The sequence below is a fragment of the Pteropus vampyrus genome, unplaced genomic scaffold (genome assembly GCF_000151845.1).
Source record: "Pteropus vampyrus isolate Shadow unplaced genomic scaffold, Pvam_2.0 Scaffold620, whole genome shotgun sequence".
NCBI lineage: Eukaryota > Metazoa > Chordata > Mammalia > Chiroptera > Pteropodidae > Pteropus > Pteropus vampyrus.
The window spans coordinates 103,946-122,885 of NW_011889401.1; the positions used below are offsets into that span (position 1 = coordinate 103,946).

Genomic DNA, 18,940 nt, shown 5'->3' on the forward strand with positions numbered 1-18,940 from the left:
CCCCCACCCGGCTCCCAGGAGCCAGGCGCGGGTAGTCCGCTCCCGAGAGGTGATGCATTCCCAAAGCATTTCATCCGCCTCTTACATAAACACTTGTCAGTAAACCTTAGCTGCTTATTGTGCTTTCGGGGTGGCAAGGGTCTTGTGGATCTCTCCCAGGAGACTCCAAGCCAGCATTCCTCATTCCTGAGATCCGCAGCCCCTGCCCGCTCTAGATCATTCCTGGCTCCTCCCCCACCCTGGGGGCGTGTCCTGGGACTCAGCGGGCCTACCCGCCCCGCCACACTCGCATTCCAGGCTTGCTGTGCAGGCATCCTGGGCATTTTGGGGGCTGCCCTGCTTCTGGTGGCCCCCACCCTTTAAATTCTCAACAGCATTTGCTCAGGGACCTGAAAGGGTCCTGTAGGCAGTCCCAGGCCCTATGCCTGCTTCCTGCCCCGGGCTCTGAGATGGGGGAGCAGCTGCTGCCTCCAGGACCCCTTGTTGCTTTTGGCTTCCAACCACCCCAGACCTGACTTCTGATAGGGGATCACCCACCAGTGCCCGCTGAAGCTCTTCTTGCCCTTGCAGGGAGCTTCAGGGAGGCCTGGCTGTGCCCAACCCCGCTGTCCAACCCCACTCTGCCCTTCATTCTGGTGGGACTTGGCAAGGATGAGACTACGTCCCCCACAAGACTTGGGTGTCCCCCAGGCCTTCATGGCTTAGTCACCTCTGCACCTCCCGTGCCCAGCAGACTAACGAGCATTCCCTGGCAGGCCGAGCAGACGTGGGGAAGAGAGGTGGGCTGTGAGGGGCCTCGACAGGCGAAGTGCTGGCAGGTGGGAGGACAGGGTGTGGTGACCGCAGACTCGCAGACAGAAAGCCTGCGTCCCAGTCCCAGCTCTGCCACCAGGACAAGTGACCTAACCATTCAGTTTCCCGATTTTGGAGCCATGAGATGAACAGGAGGCTCTGTGCCCAGGCTGTGGGCACCCTGGGCGCCACCGGCCGACTGGGCTGTCTGTTGATTCGACCTAAATCTGCATCTCGGACAGCACCTCCGGAAAAGGCCAAAGAGAGAGGGAAGAAAGGGAAGAAGGACAAAGGCCCCAAGGCGACCAGGCAGCCGCTGGAGGGGGTCCCCAGGCCATCCAAGAAGCCCAAAGAGAAGCCACCCAAGGCCACCAAGAAGCCCAAGGAGAAGCCACCCAAGGCCACCAAGAAGCCCAAGGAGAAGCCACCCAAGGCCACCAAGAAGCCCAAGGAGAAGCCACCCAAGGCCACCAAGAGGCCCTTGGCTGGGAAGAGGCCCCCCACCCAGACCCCCTCAGAAGCCCCCTGGTGGCCACTGCCCCCGCCCCTCGACCCCAGCCAGGGGGAGTTGCTGCCTGAGAGAGGTGCGTATGGGCCCCGCAGGGTTGTGGGGCCCTGACCTGCCAGGCTATGGGGAAGGAGAGGTGGGGGTGGACCCCTGGCCACCGCTTCCTGCAGACTGCAGGGGGCCCCTATGCAGTCACAAACACAGCAGGGGGTTGGAGTGCCCTCAGGCCCTCTGTGGGGGACCTGGGGGGTCGGCAGCCTCGTGGAGGGGTTTGTTTTCCACTCTCCTGGGATCTGTCACCTGGACCCCACCCAGAGCCACCCCTTGCATGTTGCTGGGCTCTGAGCCCACAGGGTGCCTCCTGCTGGGTCAGCTTTGCTGCAGGGCCCCATACACAGCAGGGCCTGGGCTCCCCACACAGCTAGCCAGCTCTCTGGCCCTGGGGTGCCAGTAGGGTGTGAGGGCAGGTCGTAATCCAGGCCTCCTGGGAGTGAGCGGAGGCTTCAGGGGGTGTCAGCAAGCCCAGGTCTGGTGTAAGTCCTGTGGCTAGGGAGGCCGCCCATCCATCTGCCTGGGGGTTCGTGTTGCAGGTGGGGGCCTCCCCAGTCCCTGGCAGGGTCCGAGAGGAGAGACCCACGTCGGTCGCCAGCCTGGTGAGTGGGCGCCAGCCACCTTGTCCCGGGGACCCCCGCCTCAGCTTGCCGGGTTTCCGGGGTGGGCTGGGTGGGGCGGCAGTGTCTTCTGTGAGGCACCACAAGCATTTCCCCAGAGCTGGAGGAGGAGGCGGAGCAGCCCACGCTGGACTACAACGACCAGATAGAGCGGGAGGACTACGAGGACTGTGAGTGTGACCCGCTGTCCCCATCGCGACCCCCGCCAAGGGGCCCAAACTCCCCACCCCGCTGCCTCTGACCCCCGGCTCAGAGCGCCCTCTGCCCGCAGTTGAGTACATACGGCGCCAGAAGCAGCCCAGACCACCTCCCAGCAGGAGGAAGCCCCAGCGCCCCGAGAAGGCTGATCCCCCAGGGCGGGTCGAGGACCCCGAGGAGAGGACAGAGCGGATCAGTAGGATGGGGGCAGGGGGCAGGGGGCCAGCGGGCTGGGGCTCTGGGCCCTCCACTCGCTCACACACCCACCCACAGGGACGCCCTTGAAGCCCCCGCCGCCCCCACCACGCCCGCCGCTCCCCGACTACGGGGATGGCTACGTGATCCCCGACTACGACAACAGTGAGTCCCCAGGTCCCTGATCCAGGACAGGCCTGACCCCCATGTGCCACCAGCCTTGCCGTCCTTGTCTGCTGTCCTCGCTCAAGCTGGGCCTTCCTGTGACACCGCCCGGTTCCTGACTTTGCTGTCCCCCATCGCCCTCCCTTCCCGCCTTTTCTTCCTGAGCCCCAGCAGGCTGCTTCGCCTCCTGTGCCCCGCCTGCCACCCTGGCCTGCTGGGGCCTCCTCTCCCTTCTCTGGGCCAGGCTGCCAGCTTTCCTGGGGTCTTGCAGGCGCCACCCCTCCTGGAGTACCCTCCTCCTGGCCTTGTGCCCCTCCTGCCCCTCCCTGCCTGTGGGGCCCTGGGCTCGGTGCGGGCGTCTCACTGAGCTCTGTCCCCACCAGTGGACTATTACTTCCGGCCTCCCGGCCCCCGGAAGCCTGACACGGAGCTGGAGACTGACGAAGAGAAGGAGGGGCTGAGTGAGTGGGACCAAACTGTGCCCCTACCTGCCCCCGGCTGGCCCGGATCCCCACCTGCCCCCCACCTACCTTTTGAAGCTGAGCTGATGGGCCCCTCCTACCTTCTACCCTGCAGAGAAACCCAAGAAGGAGGGCAGCAGCCACAAAGAGGAGACGGATGACAGGTGGGCACCAGAGAAGAGCAGGGACCACAAAGGTGTGTGTCTGGGGCTGGGGGCCGGGTCCTAGTGGCGGAGCAGCTGGACCTGGGGCTCCAGGACCTTTGCCACCACTTCTGCCCTTTGTCTCCCACAGGGCCCCGGAAGGGTGAGGAGGCAGAGGAGTGGGCGCCCACAGAGAGAGTCAGTGAGTGGGGGTCTGGATGGCGGGGCAGAGCAGGGCGAGGCTGCTGGGGCAAGTGGCCCACCCAGGGCCACGTGGGGACCCCAACCCGGGTGTCCTGACGGCCTCCCGAACACTCTGCTCTTAAATTCTTGGGGCCCAGGGGACCGAGCTCACGGCATGGGGCAGATGTGGGGGACGCCTGGGACTGCTGGGCCCTGGGGTGGCTCTCCCTGGGATTTCATCTGAGCCCGTGGCCCCCTGGGGTGGGGCATCATCAGCCCGTTCTTCTGATGGGGAAGCCGAGGCCCCGGGAAGGGAGCACAGGCCGGTAGAGCTGCCCTGGCTGCATCCCTGGTGTGTGGGGAGTGGGCCCTGGGCTCCAGGGGGCTCGGTTTGCTGGTGGGGCGGGTGGAGCCCACGACCTGGGGTGCTGCGTCCCCAGAGTGCCCCCCCATTGGGATGGAGTCGCACCGCATCGAGGACAACCAGATCAGGGCCTCCTCCATGCTACGCCACGGCCTGGGGGCCCAGCGCGGCCGGCTCAACATGCAGGTGTGTGTTGGGGTGGGCCTGTCTCTTGCTGGGTGGGGGGCTCCCCTGTCCACTCAGCCACCTGTGCCCGATAGGCTGGTGCCACTGAGGACGACTACTACGATGGAGCATGGTGTGCTGAGGACGAGGCTCAGACCCAATGGATCGAGGTGGACACCAGAAGAACCACCAAGTTCACAGGCGTCATCACCCAAGGCCGCGACTCCAGCATCCAGTACGTAGGCTCACGGGCACTCGGTGCAGAGCGGGAAGCTCCAGGTTCGGCTCTGAGTCCCATTTGAGGCACTCCTGGGGTCCTCCGGGGCCCCGGCGCACTCCTCAGCCATGGCAGTGTCCACGTGAGCAAGCCGCCCGTCCACGGCCATGCAGCTGGCACGGGAGCCATGCCTGAAGCCAGGGCAAGCACCACATGCTAGCTCTTAAGTTCCTGGGCCCAGGAGAGGGAGCTTGGCCACCTGAGGTCTGGGACCTGGGCTGGGAGAGCACCCTTGCCCTGACCATTGTCCGCTCCCCAGTGACGACTTTGTGACCTCTTTCTTCGTGGGCTTCAGCAATGACAGCCAAACATGGGTGATGTACACCAACGGCTACGAGGAAATGGTAGGTGTCTGATCCCTCAGCACCGCTCTGCTCCCATCCTCTGGCCCAGGGTGGGGTGCAGCTCTGAGGCCTGCCTCTCCCAGACCTTCCACGGGAACGTGGACAAGGACACGCCTGTGCTGAGCGAGTTCCCGGAGCCGGTGGTGGCCCGCTTCATCCGCGTCTACCCGCTCACCTGGAATGGCAGCCTGTGTATGCGCCTGGAAGTGTTGGGGTGCCCCGTATCCCGTGAGTGCAGGGGTTGGCCCGCTCAGAGGGGGCGGGGGTGACCGGAGGGTGGCTGGCAGCTAGTTGGCTCAGGGCCCTGCCTGCCCACTGTCTGCAGCTGTCCACAGCTACTACGCACAGAACGAGGTGGTCACCACCGACGACCTGGACTTCCGGCACCACAGCTACAAGGACATGCGCCAGGTGAGGACGAGCTCCAGGGGTCGGGCTCAAGGCTCCCCGGAGCTGTGTCCGTGCTCCGAGTCTCGCTCCATCCCAGAGAGCTGTCTGAGGGGCGAGGGCCAGCCCTGGCCTCTGGGCCAGGGTGGCGGGGTGGCAGCGTGCCTGTGTAACCAGCGTCCTGCCCCACGCCCAGCTGATGAAGGTGGTGAACGAGGAATGTCCCACTATCACCCGCACGTACAGCCTGGGGAAGAGCTCCCGTGGGCTCAAGATCTATGCCATGGAGATCTCCGACAACCCCGGGGATCATGAGCTGGGTGAGGACCCCCCTCCCCGAGACTGGAGACAAGGCTGTGGCACAGCAGCGGAGCCTGTGCCTTGGGGCGCCCACGTGCCACCCCCCGCTGCCCCCGGAACCCCTGGGAGTGAGGCCAGTTCGGGCCGTGTCTCGAGGCCCCTGGCCTTGGGAGCTGGAGAGGATGCTGAGGCTCTGCCCTTGCAGGGGAGCCCGAGTTCCGCTACACGGCCGGCATCCACGGCAACGAGGTGCTGGGCCGCGAGTTGCTGCTGCTGCTCATGCAGTACCTGTGCCGCGAGTACCGTGACGGGAACCCCCGCGTGCGCAGCCTGGTGCAAGACACACGCATCCACCTGGTGCCCGCACTGAACCCCGACGGCTACGAGGTGGCGGCACAGATGGTGGGTGTGGGGGAGGGGGACCGGGACTGCGGGCAGGCGGGGCTGTGGGGGGCTGGGGGGCCCTGACGCCGGCACCCTCCGCCCCCACTGCCCCAGGGCTCCGAGTTCGGGAACTGGGCGCTGGGGCTGTGGTCCGAAGAGGGCTTCGACATCTACGAGGACTTCCCGGATCTCAACTCTGTGCTCTGGGGAGCCGAAGAGAGGAAGTGGGTCCCTTACCGGGTCCCCAACAACAACCTGCCCATCCCTGAGCGCTACCTGTCTCCAGACGCCACGGTGAGGCAGCCAGCCACCTGGCCAGCAGGGCCCGGGGAGCAGGGGGGCCCGGGCTCCTGGAACTCTGGGCACCGAGACCGCAGGGCCTTGGAGGGACGGGCGTGAGGGTGGCAGGGGTTCTGCTGGGGGCCGGGGGCCAGATCTCACGCATGGGCCGCCCCAGGTGTCCACGGAGGTCCGTGCCATCATCGCCTGGATGGAGAAGAACCCGTTCGTGCTGGGGGCGAACCTGAACGGGGGCGAGCGGCTGGTGTCCTACCCCTACGACATGGCGCGCACACCCAGCCAGGAGCAGCTCATGGCTGCAGCCCTGGCCGCTGCCCGTGGGGAGGATGAGGATGAGGTATCCGAGGCCCAGGAGACCCCAGACCATGCCATCTTCCGCTGGCTGGCCATCTCCTTCGCCTCCGCCCACCTCACCATGACCGAGCCCTACCGTGGAGGGTGCCAAGCACAGGACCACACCGGTGGCATGGGCATTGTCAACGGGGCCAAGTGGAACCCCCGATCTGGGAGTGAGTCAGTGGGGAAGGGGCCGCGGCGGGGTGCTTGGTGTGGGGTGAGGGTGACCGCGGCTCTGTCTGCCCTGCCCAGCCATCAACGACTTCAGCTACCTGCACACCAACTGCCTGGAACTGTCCATCTACCTGGGCTGTGACAAATTCCCTCACGAGAGCGAGCTGCCGCGGGAGTGGGAGACCAACAAGGAGGCCCTGCTCACCTTCATGGAGCAGGTGCGGCGCTGGCGGGGCGCGCAGGCTGGGGCAGGGCCCGGGCGGGGCAGGGGTCTGCACGTGCACACCACCCCTCGCCCTTCTGCAGGTCCACCGCGGCATCAAGGGGGTGGTGACAGACGAACAGGGCATCCCTATTGCCAACGCCACCATCTCCGTGAGTGGGATCAACCACGGCGTCAAGACAGGTACCTGCGTGCACACCTCTACCCCAACTCCCTTCGGTCAGGGCCTAAACCGTGTGTGGTCTTGGCAGGTGAGCCCAGGCCTGCCCAGGTCCCTGTTCTGGATGCCCCCAGAGAGGGTCTGCAGCAAGCAGAGGGACAGCTGGGTGGTACCAGCGGGCTCTCAGAGAGGAGGACTGGGGCCGGAGGCGTCTCTCCGGCACTGAACCCCGCCTCCCTCTGCAGCCAGCGGGGGCGATTACTGGCGCATCCTGAACCCGGGTGAGTACCGCGTGACAGTCCAGGCGGAGGGCTACACGCCCAGCGCCAAGACCTGCAACGTGGATTACGACATCGGGGCCACCCAGTGCAACTTCATCCTGGCTCGTTCCAACTGGAAACGCATCCGGGAGATCTTGGCCATGAACGGGAACCGGCCCATCCCGCGCATCGACCCTTCGCGCCCCATGACGCCCCAGCAGCGGCGTCTGCAGCAGCGGCGCCTGCAGTACCGGCGGCGCATGCGTGAACAGATGAGGCTCCGCCGCCTCAACGCCACTGCGGGCCCAGCCACCCCCTCCACACTGCCCCCCGCGGCCCCCACACTGCTCCCCACTCTCTCTCTTGCTCCGTCCCCCACCCCCAACTCCACCCTGGGGCCCTGGCACGTTCTGCCCGAGACCACAGCAGCCTGGGAGGACTCTGAGACTGAGACCTACACGGAGGTAGTGACGGAGTTTGGGACCGAGCTAGGGCCGGAGCATGAGGATGAGGAGATGGCGGTCCCCGGCCCGGAGTTCCCCTTCACTACAGTCGAGACCTACACAGTGAACTTCGGGGACTTCTGAGGACAGGCCTGCCAGTGTCGACCCCATGCTGGTGACCATGCCACCTCTGCCAGCTGGGCAGTCATCACACTAAGGGCCCATGGTGTGGGCATGAATGTAACCAACGCCCAAGAGCCAGGATCTGTGGTAGTCCCGGGCTGCCTGCGGCCTCAGAGAGGCCAGATGCTGCGGACTGGGTGGGGGCAGGCCCCAAATGCACGACAGACTTCTCAGCCAGCTGCCCAGGCCACACCAATAAACCAAGCTCACGGCAGATGCGTCGCTGAGTGCTCATGTGCTGGCCGGCTTGGGGGTAGCCGGAGGGTGACCTGCAGTCACTGTGGGTGCCCTCCGCAGGAGGCCTGGCCCAGCATCATATCTGCCCGGAGCCCATCACTAGGAACTAACCAAGCTTTATTTAGAGAGGAACCACTACAGTGCGGGCCCGGCTGGAACGGGTGGCCGGGCCGCTCTGGGCAGGCTGCCTCCGTGGCTCAGGGGCCCAGACCCAGGTCCTCCAGGTCATCGTCCTCTGCCCCGAAGCCTGAGAAGCTGATAGGCTGACAGGCCAGGTGGCGCAGGTTCACAAGGCAGGCAGTCTGCGTAGCACTGAAGTCGGGGACGGCCACCAACAGCACTGTCTGGCCCTCAGGGCCTGCGGAGAAGCCATGTGGGAACCCACTTTAGGGTACGGGGGAGCCCCGTCTCACAAGGGAGTCACCATGAGTGCACAGGAGTGTCCCACGAGCACTGCGGGAATGCTGACCACTGCTTCAGACCAGAGGTGGAAAGGGCTGAGGACACCATAAGGGTCAAAGGGTAACATGCTGCGTGATGAGCTGTGACAGCACGGACCCTTTGGGTCAGCGCTAGGTGGACCTGGGCTGTCCCCGCCCTGAGGGAGGGGCTCCAAGGCAGGCTTTCTTCTCTGTGAGCACTGTCTCCAGTAGAGAGCGAGTCCCAGGCGACAGCCCAGGTCTGGGGCCCCTGGAAGACGAAACCTACCTCGGATGACCTTGGAGCCAAAGTGGGGGGCGCTGCCACAGAAGTAGACATGCGGGCACTCCAGGAGGATGAACGGGTCGGTCTTGTAGAAAGGGTAGCAGCCTGGGGGGAGGGCCGTGGCTGAGGGTGTCGCTGCTGGTCACGGGCGGGGAGGGGTCCAGAGCGCGCTCACAGCCAGCGTCCAGCTCTGGGGTTTCCGTTAGGCCATGGCCAGGCCAGTGACCACGAGTCCTCTGGGCACCACGGGGGCCTGGCAAGCCGCCCCACGGGGCTGAGGGCCGTCCTTACCCAGGGTGTCGGGGGCTGTGGGGCTGATGTGACGGACTCGCAGGGTCCACTCCAGGATCTCCAAGTGATCCTCCATGCTGCTATACCGGAAGATGTCACTCACGTTCTGGCCCGCCGTGCCCAGGAATCTGCAAGGCAAGGCTGGGCTGACCCCTGCCCTGGGGGTCGCCATCTGTACCCCTCCAAGGCCGGCCCCAAGCTCACCTGGTACTCTCCTCGGGTGTGTCCCAAGCCACTCTTGAAAAGAGCCCAGTTCAGGTGGGCCCTCTGCAGTCTTGGACCCTCCCTTCCTGGTGCCACTGAGTCACAGGCCAGGGCTCAGGCTGGGGTGTGACTGTGCTGGTTACCTGACTCCATCGATGGTGGCCTGGTAGGGGTTGGTGACCAGCTGCAGCGTGGAGTAGGCGGTGGCCAGTGGGAACATGCAGGGGTGCAGGGGCTGCTGGGGGAGCGTGTAGTTGGTTGGGTCAAATTCTCCTGGCATCACGTCCACGGGCACTGAGGCCTGCAGGGCACAGGGCGGGGGAGCTCGCAGGGCCCAGCACCTCCACACGCAGCCCCTCGGAGCCTCCGCCTCCCTTCTCCGCCCGCCTGCGGGTGCCTGTCGGCAGCCCGAGTCTCCAGTCCCGCCCCGCCACCCCGCACACTCACACTCAGCTGCAGGAGAATCTCGTCCAGCATCTTGACGGCCTCCACACTGGCCGCCTGGGTTTTCTTGGTCAGGTACTTGGCCTAGGGGTGGAGGCGCATAGGCTGTGAGGCCCAAGCGAGGCTTGGGTCACGGGGATGCCTGGAGCCCCTGCCGGGGTCCCTGGCTGAGAGCAGAGCGAAGCCCCACTCACAGGGGACAGAGGGCAGGGCCCGAGCACAGCTGTCCCTGCATCACCACAGGGCATTGCCCATCAGACCAGGGGGGCAAGGAGGGGCTGCTGCAGGCCAGCAGGCGCCATACCTTGTTGATGGAGTCTCTGCTCTGTGTGCTGTGGCTGAGGAGGTTCCCAGCAAGGATGACGCGGGACACTTGGGCGGCGCTGCACTGCTCCCCCTCGTCCCCGAGCTGCCCCGTCACCACATCCACCAGCAGCTGGGTGCCTAGCAGGCTCTCGCCTCCGCCACCACCCAGGCCCAAACCGGACACCAGCAGCACAAACCTGCAGAAGACGTCAGGGTCCTCCTGGGGGCCACAAAAGCAGGTGCCCCCTCCCCCCAGGTGGGCCGCATGGAGTCACAGGTGGGCAAGGACATGGAGCCCAGTGAGTGTGATGCCCCTGGACCACTGCCTGGGCCCCAAGCACCTGCTCCTCACCTGTCCTGGTCAAGAAGTGGAGCAGGCATCTGAGGCGCAAGCTCTGCAAAGCAGCGGTCCTCCACGGCGAACTTCCCGTCGTCCCTCACAGAGCCCAGCACGGCCAGCACCGTCCCTGGGGAGCAGAGGTGTCAGGCGCCAGGCGTGGAATCCGAGGGTCACACCTCCATCCAGGCACCCAAACTGCAAAGCCTGCTGGTTCTCCTCTGCTTGGCTGGCAAACTCCCACTCAGGATGTTTCCTGCGGCCCCTGCCTTCAGGTTGAGGCAGGAAGTGCTGACTCCCACCTGGGTATCACCCACTGCCTGAACCAAAACCCACCGCTCCGGGAATGAGGGTGGGCCCCAGCGTGTGGACACACAGGCCACTGCCCCACGCCCCACCTGTGACCAGCTTGGACACGTCGATGGTGCCTTCCAGTCTGATGCGCTGCAGCTCATCCTCCAAGACCAGCTCATCATCGGGGTGGATGTACTTGCTGCGAGGCGGCTGGGGCAGCAGGCAGTGCTGGAGTGCAGGCAAAGGGTTGTCTGTGGCCAGAGCCGGCCCAGGCCTCGTGCGCGTCAGCGCCATGGCCCCGTAGCCCGGCCCCGATTCCCTGAGTCCAAGACAGGAGGCCCCCTGGGTGTCCTCAGGGAGGTGTTCTGGGGAGGCCCACGTGGGCTGGCGGGCCTCACCTCCTCGCTGACCTCCCGCAGGATGGAGGGCTGGAGCGGCATGGCCTTGAAGAGGGTCCCCACCACACAGCATTTCTCCCCAGGCTGCAGCTCATACAGCTTCTTTATCGGCACTCCACTGCCTGGGCACAATGAATGAAAGCTCAGAGACCAGGTGGCCCTCCTGGCACCCCACAGGCTTCGCCTAGCATGACAGCTGAGGCCCGGGCCTCTGCAAGGTGGGGACAGACCGCCCAGTCCAAGGATCCCCTGGGTCTAAAGGGTTACATGGCTGCAGGACAAAGGGACTCGGTGTGGCCAGGCCCTGGATGGGTGCTGATGTGAGAGGCAGACATGCAGAGGAGGCGATTTGATGATGGGACAGAAACTGCAGTGATGTGGCCACCGTAAGCGGGGAGAGGCAGGAAAGACCCGCCCCAGAGCCCCCAGAGGGCGCGCAGCCCTGCCTGGTCGCACAGCAGACGTCTGGTCTCCAGCGCTAGGAGAGGACAAACATCTACTGTTTTCAGCCACCGAGTCTATGGCTTTGTGTTTGCTACAGCAGCTGGGGAAACTCATACAGAGTGTTACCTCATCTATACCAAACTCTAACACTGGGTTTTGGGAAAAGAGTTATGCCGAGTCTCCACATAGCCCAGTCCTAAAACCGCTGCAAGTTCTTTTAAGAGTGTGGGTTCTTTCACCTGCTCCACAAATGCCTCATCCTCTGAAAACAGAGATCCCTCAAATCCAAACTTCATATTCCCATCTCCTATTCTGCTCCATGGAGTCAGAGCACACAGGAGGACAGGTGTGGCCCTCCGAGGTTGCTCGCTTGAGTGGCAGGAAGGGGTGCAGGTTCCAAAAGTATCTGTCAGTACAGACCCCAAGCCTGGGGACAATGCCGTCAGGAGGTGACGGGTAGAGTGGATGAGGGACCAGCCCCTTCCTTAGCCCAGCTGACTCCAGCATGAGCCCTTCCTGCCGGGAATAACCAAGAACATTCCACAGATCTGCACCCTGAGGAGCAAAGAAGATAAGGAGGGCACCAGCACCAGATGGACACGCCTGTGGGACGGAGGCCCAAGCACCAGTGCTTCCCGGAGCTCGCCAGCAGTCCCAGTGCGCACCTGGCACTGGGAGCAGTAAAAGCGGGTGAGACACGGCCACCTGCACATATCCAGCTTAGAAACATGAACAGATGATTGAGGATTGCACGGAAAGCCACTCTTACAAAGAGTGATGATGGGTGACGCAGTGTCACCCAAAAGCTGAAGGTAGGGCCCTGCTGTAGGAGAGGTCACCACAGAAGAAATGAGAAAAAAAAAAAGTTTGCATTAAACACAGGATCAGCCACTGACCCCAGGCCCTGTACTCAGGAGACAGAAGATTCACGCCCAGCAAGCACGAGAGCCAGGTGGAGACGCACAGACGTCAGTGGACACAGAGGCAGTCCCCTCGAGAGCAGGCAGGTGTCTCCACCGACCTGGCTCCCAGGCAGGGCCTGGCACCTGGCCTGCCACGTGGAGGTGCTCGCTGGCCACAATATGGGCAAACAGACAAATAATCTGCACTGAAAATAAGAAAAACATTTCCCTATGCCAACGAAATGTCACTTACTGCCAGAACTAAGCCCCACCTTGTCCCAGCCACTGTACTAAATCTAACTTTAAATGTACAAATTCCTTAATTTAATCCTCAGAATCACCTGCAGCAGATACTGAGGGACAAAGAGGTTAATCTCCCTAAGGGGACTGGGAAGTGGAATAGTCAAAGGAAGGTTCCAGTTCTGCCAGGCACCCCACCCCCACCCCCGCGCCCCCCTTGCTTCCCTCTCTGTGTCCCTACTTGGCTGTCCTTGCCTCAGTCTGCCCCACCTCGCACCCCCACCCCGCGCGCATTTTTAAGACCCCAGCTGCTGGCTGGGCTGGTGGAGAGGAAGTGCTCCCCCAGGTGGCAGCTCACCCCAGTGCTGCTGGGCCCGGCTGGCCAGGAAGGGCCTCATCTGGACGAGGCGGGCAGTGTAGATGTGGGCGTACTGCTGGCTAAAGCTGCGCTCCCCCAGCCGGAAAGGCTGTGAGCAGTTGGTGTAAGTCGCCACGGGCACCCGGGCAAAGGTGGCACTGTTGGCCGATGGCGGGGCCAGCAGAGTGTGGGCCCTCTGGGCAGCCTGCTCAGAAAACATGGTGTGCTCGGCGTGTCCAGACGGCTATGACAAGGCAGAGGAGGAGGCAGTCACTGTGGGCACACAGACGCCTTCCCGCAACCCCACCCCCCATGGCAGGGCTGTCCTGTCCCCGCCAGGCTGCCCCTGTAGCACCCCTGGGGCACCAGGAAGAGGAGGGTGTAGCCCCAGCTAAGCAGGGCCAGGCTGCACCCGGACAGGACGGTGCTGGATGCCAACACCTCGCCCTGTCACCCTCATCCAGAAAGGGAGGAAAGGAAAGCTAGGGCAAGGCCTCCCACCTGGAGCTTTCCAGACCTGTCTCAGGTGTCCACTGCCCGCCCCCCCCCCACACCTCCACCTGAACACAGGGTCTCCAACTCCACCCGCCCCACATGGAAGTCCTCATCTGCCTCCATCCAGCTGCCCGGCACCTGCCCCATCTCAGGGCCTGAGCCAGGTAAGCCTGTTGTAAAATAAGTCTATTATTAGATAATAGATGTAAAACAAGTCAGCCAGTCCTTTGCTCAGAACTCTCCAAAGGTTCCCCATTTCACTCAATAACCCCCAAGTCTCTACAATGGCCTCCAAGATCTACTCCACTGGTCCTGTTCACATGTCCCCCACCAGGAGGCCCACAAGGGTGTCTCCCTCACTCCTAAGTTTACTGTCTGCCTCCTCTGACCAGAACAGAAACTCCAAGAGCGAGAGGGACCAGCACCCGACTCCTTTCTTGCAGCAACCACACTCCGAGATGTGCTGTGGCCGTCGAAGCCCCGCAGGCTCCCAGGACCCGTGCAGACCGGCTTGGCCACTTCACAGGCCGGGATCACAGGTTTGCACGTGGTGCATCACACAAGATGTGACACCAAACTGACTTCTCTTTCATTTACCTTTTCCCTACATCAACTAGGTGACCTGGGCCCTATTTCTATCGGACAGGTCTGGGAAGGGGCGGAATCTGAATTAACTTTCGGCCTCGACGTGCATGGGGCGCGGGGTAGCGGAGGGCGGCACCCCGGCCGCAGTCCCGGAGCAGGCCCCGCCAGCACCCGCCCCCGCCCGCACTCTCAGGTCGGCTCGCGGGGCACGGTAGTGACTCCGCTCAGGCTGCGCGAGACGACACAGGCCGCCGCCCGCGGCCACCCAGCGTCCCCAGGCCGCCTGGGCGACACCAGACCCCACTCACCTCCCCGCGCGCCGCATCCGCCAATCTGCGCGCCCCGCCCGCCCACCGCCTCAACCAGCCAATCGCTCTTCCCGTCACTGCGGGCCCACCCACCGCCGCAGCCAGCCAATCGTTCTGCCCGTCACCGCAGGCCCGCCCACCGCCGCGCGCCGCATCAGCCAATCCGCGCGCGCCCCGCCCCACCAGCTCCGCGCGCTCTGCCCCTGAACGCAGCGCATGCGCGGAGCCACGCCCCCGTCCCCCGGGCAGCGCGGGGCGGGGGTGCCAGCGCGGCCGGCGTCTCGCCTTCCCGGAACCCTCCTCGGAGGCCCGTCCCTGAGGCCTTCGTGCCTTCAAGGGCCCGCCGGGCGACAGACTCAGCAGTGGCCGCCGGTGCTGACAACACGGTGGGAGGACTGAGGCCGAAGGCTGCACCCCGGGAGAGCGATTCCGCCGCGGAGGGCCGTGGGTGGGGCGGGCACTGGGGTCCAGGACCCCGGAGGAGGGTCAGGGTCAGGGTCAGGGAAGCAGAGCGGTGTGAGACTCCCAGCGAAGGGCCACAGTCCAGCCTCCACCCAGCGCTGCCCTGTCTGGCCTCACCACCCCGTCCACCCTCCTTCCTACCCACCAGCCCCGTCCCCGTGCCGTCCCTACTTGGGGTGCTCTTTTCCACAGAATTCCTAAGCGAGCTGAGGGTCCCATCCCTATGAAGCTTCTGCGTCACTCTCGCTCGCTGACCGCGCATCTGTGTCCTGCGTCCCAGTCTGTGTCTACGACAAAGTGGATACCAATAATGGATGTCCCATAAAAGCCCTCGCTATGGCCCTACCACTGTTCTCAGTTCTTGACACGTTCACCTAATCCTCAGATAACCCTTTGAAGATGAGGAAACAGGCACAGAGAGGTCAGCTAGCGAGTAACAGCTGGACTCGCTCCAAGGCAGCCTGACTGACAGTAATGGGTCCTGGGCCTCCACTTGAACAGGTGCCCCCAAGGTCAGCTGAGTTACCCAAAAATACCCTGCACCTCTCTGCAGCGCCCCTGCCATTTAATGAGGCACTTGTCAAACATCTGTGCAGTGCAGACTGAACTGTGTGAGACTGCCCTCTGAGGGTATGTGGGGACCATGGTGCTGGCACACGGAGAGTCCCAGTTCAGCTCGTATTTCTTGAGTGAATGAATGGATACATCGTTTGGCCAGGCACTGTGCTAAGTGTCTTAAGAGCATCATCTCATTGAGTCAGTGTAGCCCCGTGAGGCAGGCACTACTGTTGTGGCGCGAATGATTCTGAGACCCACGGAGCCAATTGAGATTAATTATGAGCCTTTATTAGCCGGCCGACTACTGACTACCACGCAGGGCTAGAGGAGATCAGCCCCAAGCTTCCCGAGCAGGCTGCTTATAAGGTTTTTTTACTACATCTTTGAATGAACAGATGACAAGAAGCAGAAGTTAGTCGTTAACTCTTTGTACACAGATAAATGCATTCAGGGGAACTCCCAGCAAACAGGGCCTAATAGACAGTTTTATCATCTTTTCCTTGGAATGTTGCGCTTCCCCCTGGGGCTGGCGCCTGGGGATATCACCTCCCTGTAACTGAGTTACTGCTCTCCCTACGGGATGGCGCCTGGAGATACCTCTTCCCTGAAACTGGAGAATTTCCACTTTTACACTACTAACATCTCCATTGCACAGAACGATGCTTCACTGCACAGGGTCTCAGCCAGGAAGCCGGAGCCAGAATCCAAACCCACCTGCCTGCGTCCCCTGCGCTCAGTACTCAGACATGGAGCTGTGTAGCCTTCCACAGATGGGGCAGCTGAGGGGGTCCGGGACAGACCCCTAGGCAGCAGCCAGAGTAGGAATGCCGAGGGCTGTGAGAGGGCAGGGAAGGGTGAGTGGGTGTACTTCCACAGGGTCCAGGCACTGTTGGGGGCCAACAGAATTCCTTCCCTAACCCTCTTCCTCTTGCTATCAGCAAGGATGGAAAGTCTTTGTCAACTTTCCCAGCCTCCCTGGCAGCATCCGTGGTGATGAGATCAGATGTGGCCAACACATTAGAAGTCTGGCAGGATGGGGGTTTGGGCTTCTGAGAAATATGCTTTAGTGATAAAAGGGAGGGGTGTAGCCTGCTGCCTGTCAACCTTTTTGTCACGAATATAGTACGTAACTGTGTCCTGGAACCATGAGAGAACACGAGATTCCAACCCGGGAACTGCTTAGCCACTGAACCAAGACCAGCAACCGCTTACTTGTTATTTCAAAGTTTGCTTTCTCCACTTTGGGTTTTCTGAACCTGAAACCAAAGATGTTTGTTCCTAAGTGAACTACGTGGGTGTGTAAAAGGGTAGAGGGCTCCCAGAAGGCCTAACAGAGGTAGTGCCTGTGGGACAGAGCCCTCGATCAGCGCCTGCTTCCCCTGGAAGCAAGGGCTGGGTGAGGACACAGCGCAGGGAGTGGGCCTTCTCAGCTGTGCATTCCTGTATTTTTATCAAAACAGTTTATTGTGGCAAAACGTGTCTAACATCAGATGTAGCTCTGTAGCCGTTCCGAAGAGCACGGTTCCTTGGCGTTGGGCACATTCACGCTGCTGCGCAGCCGTCACCACTACCATCTCCATTAAACACTGACCGCACCCCCTATGCCCCTGTGAACCTCTGCTTTCTGTCCCTATGACTGTGTCTGTTCTAGGAGCCTCATGCAAGTGGAACCTCAGGATTAGTCTTTTTGTCTAGCTTGTTTCAATGTCTTCAGGGCACACCCATGTTGTAGCATGCATGAGACATTTTATTGCCTTTTATGAATGATATTCCACTGCGTGCTCAGACCACAGTTCATCCAGTCCTCTGTCCATGGGCACTGGGGTTGCTCCCGCCTCTTGGCGACTGTGAACCATGCTACTGTGAAGTGGGGGCGCACATACCCGTTCAAGGCCGTGCTCGACCCCCTTCACGCACACCCAGAAGGGGAATTGCTGGGTCAACAGTAATTCCATGTGTAATCTTCCGAGGACCCACCATACCGTCTTCCACGGCGGCCGCACCATTTTACGTTCTCAGCACCTGTGCACAACGGTTGCAGTTTCTCGTATGGTCGCCAGCACGGGTTGTTTCTGCTTTTCTATAGTAGCCACCCTCATGGGTGTGCGGTGCTGTCTCGCTGTGGTCCTGCCTTGCATTTGCCTGATGATTAGTGATGCTGGATGTCTTTTCCTGGCTTGTTGGCCAACCGGAGTTCTTTACATATTCTGGACATTAATCTCTTACCGGATATGTGATTTGCAAATACCTTCTCCCATTCCATGGGTCGCCTTTTACTCCGTTGCATTGTGTCCAAGAAATCATTGCTGAATCCCATGAAATGAAGCTTCCCCTCAGTTTCTTCTAAGAGTTTTGTAGTTAGCTCTTGGGTTTAGGACTTTGATCCATCTTGAGTTCATTGCTGTATACGATTTTAGGTGAGGGTCCAACCTTACTCTTTTGCATGTGGATGTCCGGGTGTTTCTTCCATGGGCCTGACGATAAACCTGTAAATCAGCATGAAGAAGCATTATCACCACCATCTGGAAACGTTTATGGCACGTTTACTGCATGATGCAGGAGCAGAGCTGAGTGTGCGGGGAGGCAGGCGAGGTGGCCCCTGTGTCCCCCAGACCAGGAGTGTCACTTACAGGACGTGACAGGCTGCTTTGAGCTGTCTGAGCCACATGGCAGGTAGGATGAGGTCACAGCTCCAGTGGGGGTCAAGGAGTGGTCACAAGAGCCACACTGGAGGAAGACGGGGTGGGAGTGGGGTTGGGGAAGGCCCTGGGAGCCAGGGATGGGCTCTGAAAGCCAGGCTGCTTTGTGGGTTTTTTTTTTTTTTAACATTTTATTTATTTATTTTTCCACTCCCTCCTCCCCCCTGGTAACCACGAGTCCATTGTCCATGTCCACGAGTCTCTGTTTGTTAGTCCTATTCATTTGTTGCTTTTAAGTTTATATCCCACGTATAAGTGATATCATGTGATTTTCAACCTTTTCTGTCTGGCTTATTTTCCTTAGTATGATTATTTCAAGCTGCATCCACGTCGTTGCAAATGGCAGTATTTCATCCCTTCTTATGGCTGAGAGCCAGGCTGCTGAATCACTTTGGTCTCAGAACACAGAGGGCACAGGACCACGACGGTGCCACCCTTGTGGCTGTGGGCGGTGCGCTCTCTGTGGACTGAAGGTTGAAATGTCTGAGGTTGGGCAGACCCAGCCGCAGGGCAGTGCTGGCCGAATGGCTGGTGTATCACCTGGTTGTGGCCAACTTATACCTAAAGTAGTTGATGAGCTGATTTCAGGGACTCGCAGGATTAGCAGTAGGTCAGAGGCAGTCACCAACTGGAGGAAGCTTAAGCTAAAAGTGGGCTTCGTTACAAGTGCACAGCCTTGTGGGCCCACAGGCGAGGAGGGCAGCCCCTCTCCTGTCTGCCACTCGGTCTTGGGGCCTCTGCTCCCCTCCACTCCCTGCCTCTCCCCAACACGCCTGCTGCCTCTGCTCTCTGTATTTCTCTGGGAGCAGTGGCTACCCCAGTCCAGGCACCTGTAGCCCAAGGCAGGGGGCCCCAGCACTCAAGGCTGCCACCCCTTGATCCTGTAGGTTCGTGAAAAGGAGACCACAGCACAGTGCCCTGCGAATGGCGTGTGGCTCCTCTGGTGGCTCAGACCAGGCAGTGCCGGGGGATGGGGGCGGAGGACCAGGCCGGAGCTGGCTGTGGGCAGTCGGGAGGTGCCAGGCAGGGGGGCTCGGCAGGTGCTGGGGCAGCGCTG

The 18,940-nt window shown here is 61.8% G+C and overlaps 2 protein-coding genes across 4 annotated transcripts; one reads left to right on the top strand and one right to left on the bottom strand.

Moving 5' to 3' along the window:
* The first annotated feature begins 937 nt into the window (after positions 1 to 937).
* AEBP1 (AE binding protein 1) lies at positions 938 to 7,830 on the top strand. The gene is made up of 20 exons (XM_023525766.1): positions 938 to 1,376; positions 1,891 to 1,953; positions 2,070 to 2,141; positions 2,243 to 2,365; positions 2,443 to 2,529; positions 2,913 to 2,990; positions 3,106 to 3,186; positions 3,285 to 3,296; positions 3,757 to 3,866; positions 3,941 to 4,080; positions 4,382 to 4,466; positions 4,550 to 4,694; positions 4,792 to 4,877; positions 5,050 to 5,173; positions 5,359 to 5,555; positions 5,652 to 5,831; positions 5,995 to 6,346; positions 6,426 to 6,565; positions 6,654 to 6,753; positions 6,976 to 7,830. Exons 1-20 carry the CDS (start codon positions 938 to 940, stop codon positions 7,575 to 7,577), a joined length of 3,216 nt encoding a protein of 1,071 aa, XP_023381534.1. The 3' UTR covers positions 7,578 to 7,830.
* A 122-nt stretch (positions 7,831 to 7,952) lies between these two features.
* On the bottom strand, positions 7,953 to 14,226 carry POLD2 (DNA polymerase delta 2, accessory subunit). Of its 3 annotated transcripts, none has more exons than XM_011384744.2 (11): positions 14,165 to 14,226; positions 12,777 to 13,020; positions 10,833 to 10,954; positions 10,539 to 10,662; positions 10,156 to 10,270; positions 9,802 to 10,000; positions 9,501 to 9,581; positions 9,197 to 9,354; positions 8,850 to 8,977; positions 8,562 to 8,663; positions 7,953 to 8,211 (listed from the first exon to the last, which is right to left on the bottom strand). In XM_011384744.2, the coding sequence occupies exons 2-11, from the start codon at positions 12,994 to 12,996 to the stop codon at positions 8,051 to 8,053; spliced, it is 1,410 nt and encodes a 469-aa protein (XP_011383046.1). In that variant the 5' UTR covers positions 12,997 to 13,020; positions 14,165 to 14,226; the 3' UTR covers positions 7,953 to 8,050. The 3 variants fall into 3 exon arrangements, with proteins under 3 accessions (XP_011383046.1, XP_011383047.1, XP_023381528.1); XM_011384745.2 differs by lacking the exon at positions 14,165 to 14,226 and adding an exon at positions 13,869 to 14,130; XM_023525760.1 differs by lacking the exon at positions 14,165 to 14,226 and adding an exon at positions 13,661 to 13,881.
* Positions 14,227 to 18,940: the final 4,714 nt, after the last annotated feature.

Excerpts from the sequence above, each read along its gene's own strand:
- AEBP1 (XM_023525766.1), top strand. The coding sequence starts at position 938 with ATGAACAGGAGGCTCTGTGCCCAGGCTGTGGGCACCCTGGGCGCCACC. Across the intron at positions 4,467-4,549 it reads CCAACGGCTACGAGGAAATG|ACCTTCCACGGGAACGTGGA; the intron begins GTAGGTGTCTGA and ends TGCCTCTCCCAG. Across the intron at positions 5,556-5,651 it reads ACGAGGTGGCGGCACAGATG|GGCTCCGAGTTCGGGAACTG; the intron begins GTGGGTGTGGGG and ends CCACTGCCCCAG.
- POLD2 (XM_011384744.2), bottom strand. The coding sequence starts at position 12,996 with ATGTTTTCTGAGCAGGCTGCCCAGAGGGCCCACACTCTGCTGGCCCCG. Across the intron at positions 10,001-10,155 it reads CCACTTCTTGACCAGGACAG|GTTTGTGCTGCTGGTGTCCG; the intron begins GTGAGGAGCAGG and ends CGTCTTCTGCAG. Across the intron at positions 8,978-9,196 it reads GCCACCATCGATGGAGTCAG|ATTCCTGGGCACGGCGGGCC; the intron begins GTAACCAGCACA and ends CTTGCCTTGCAG.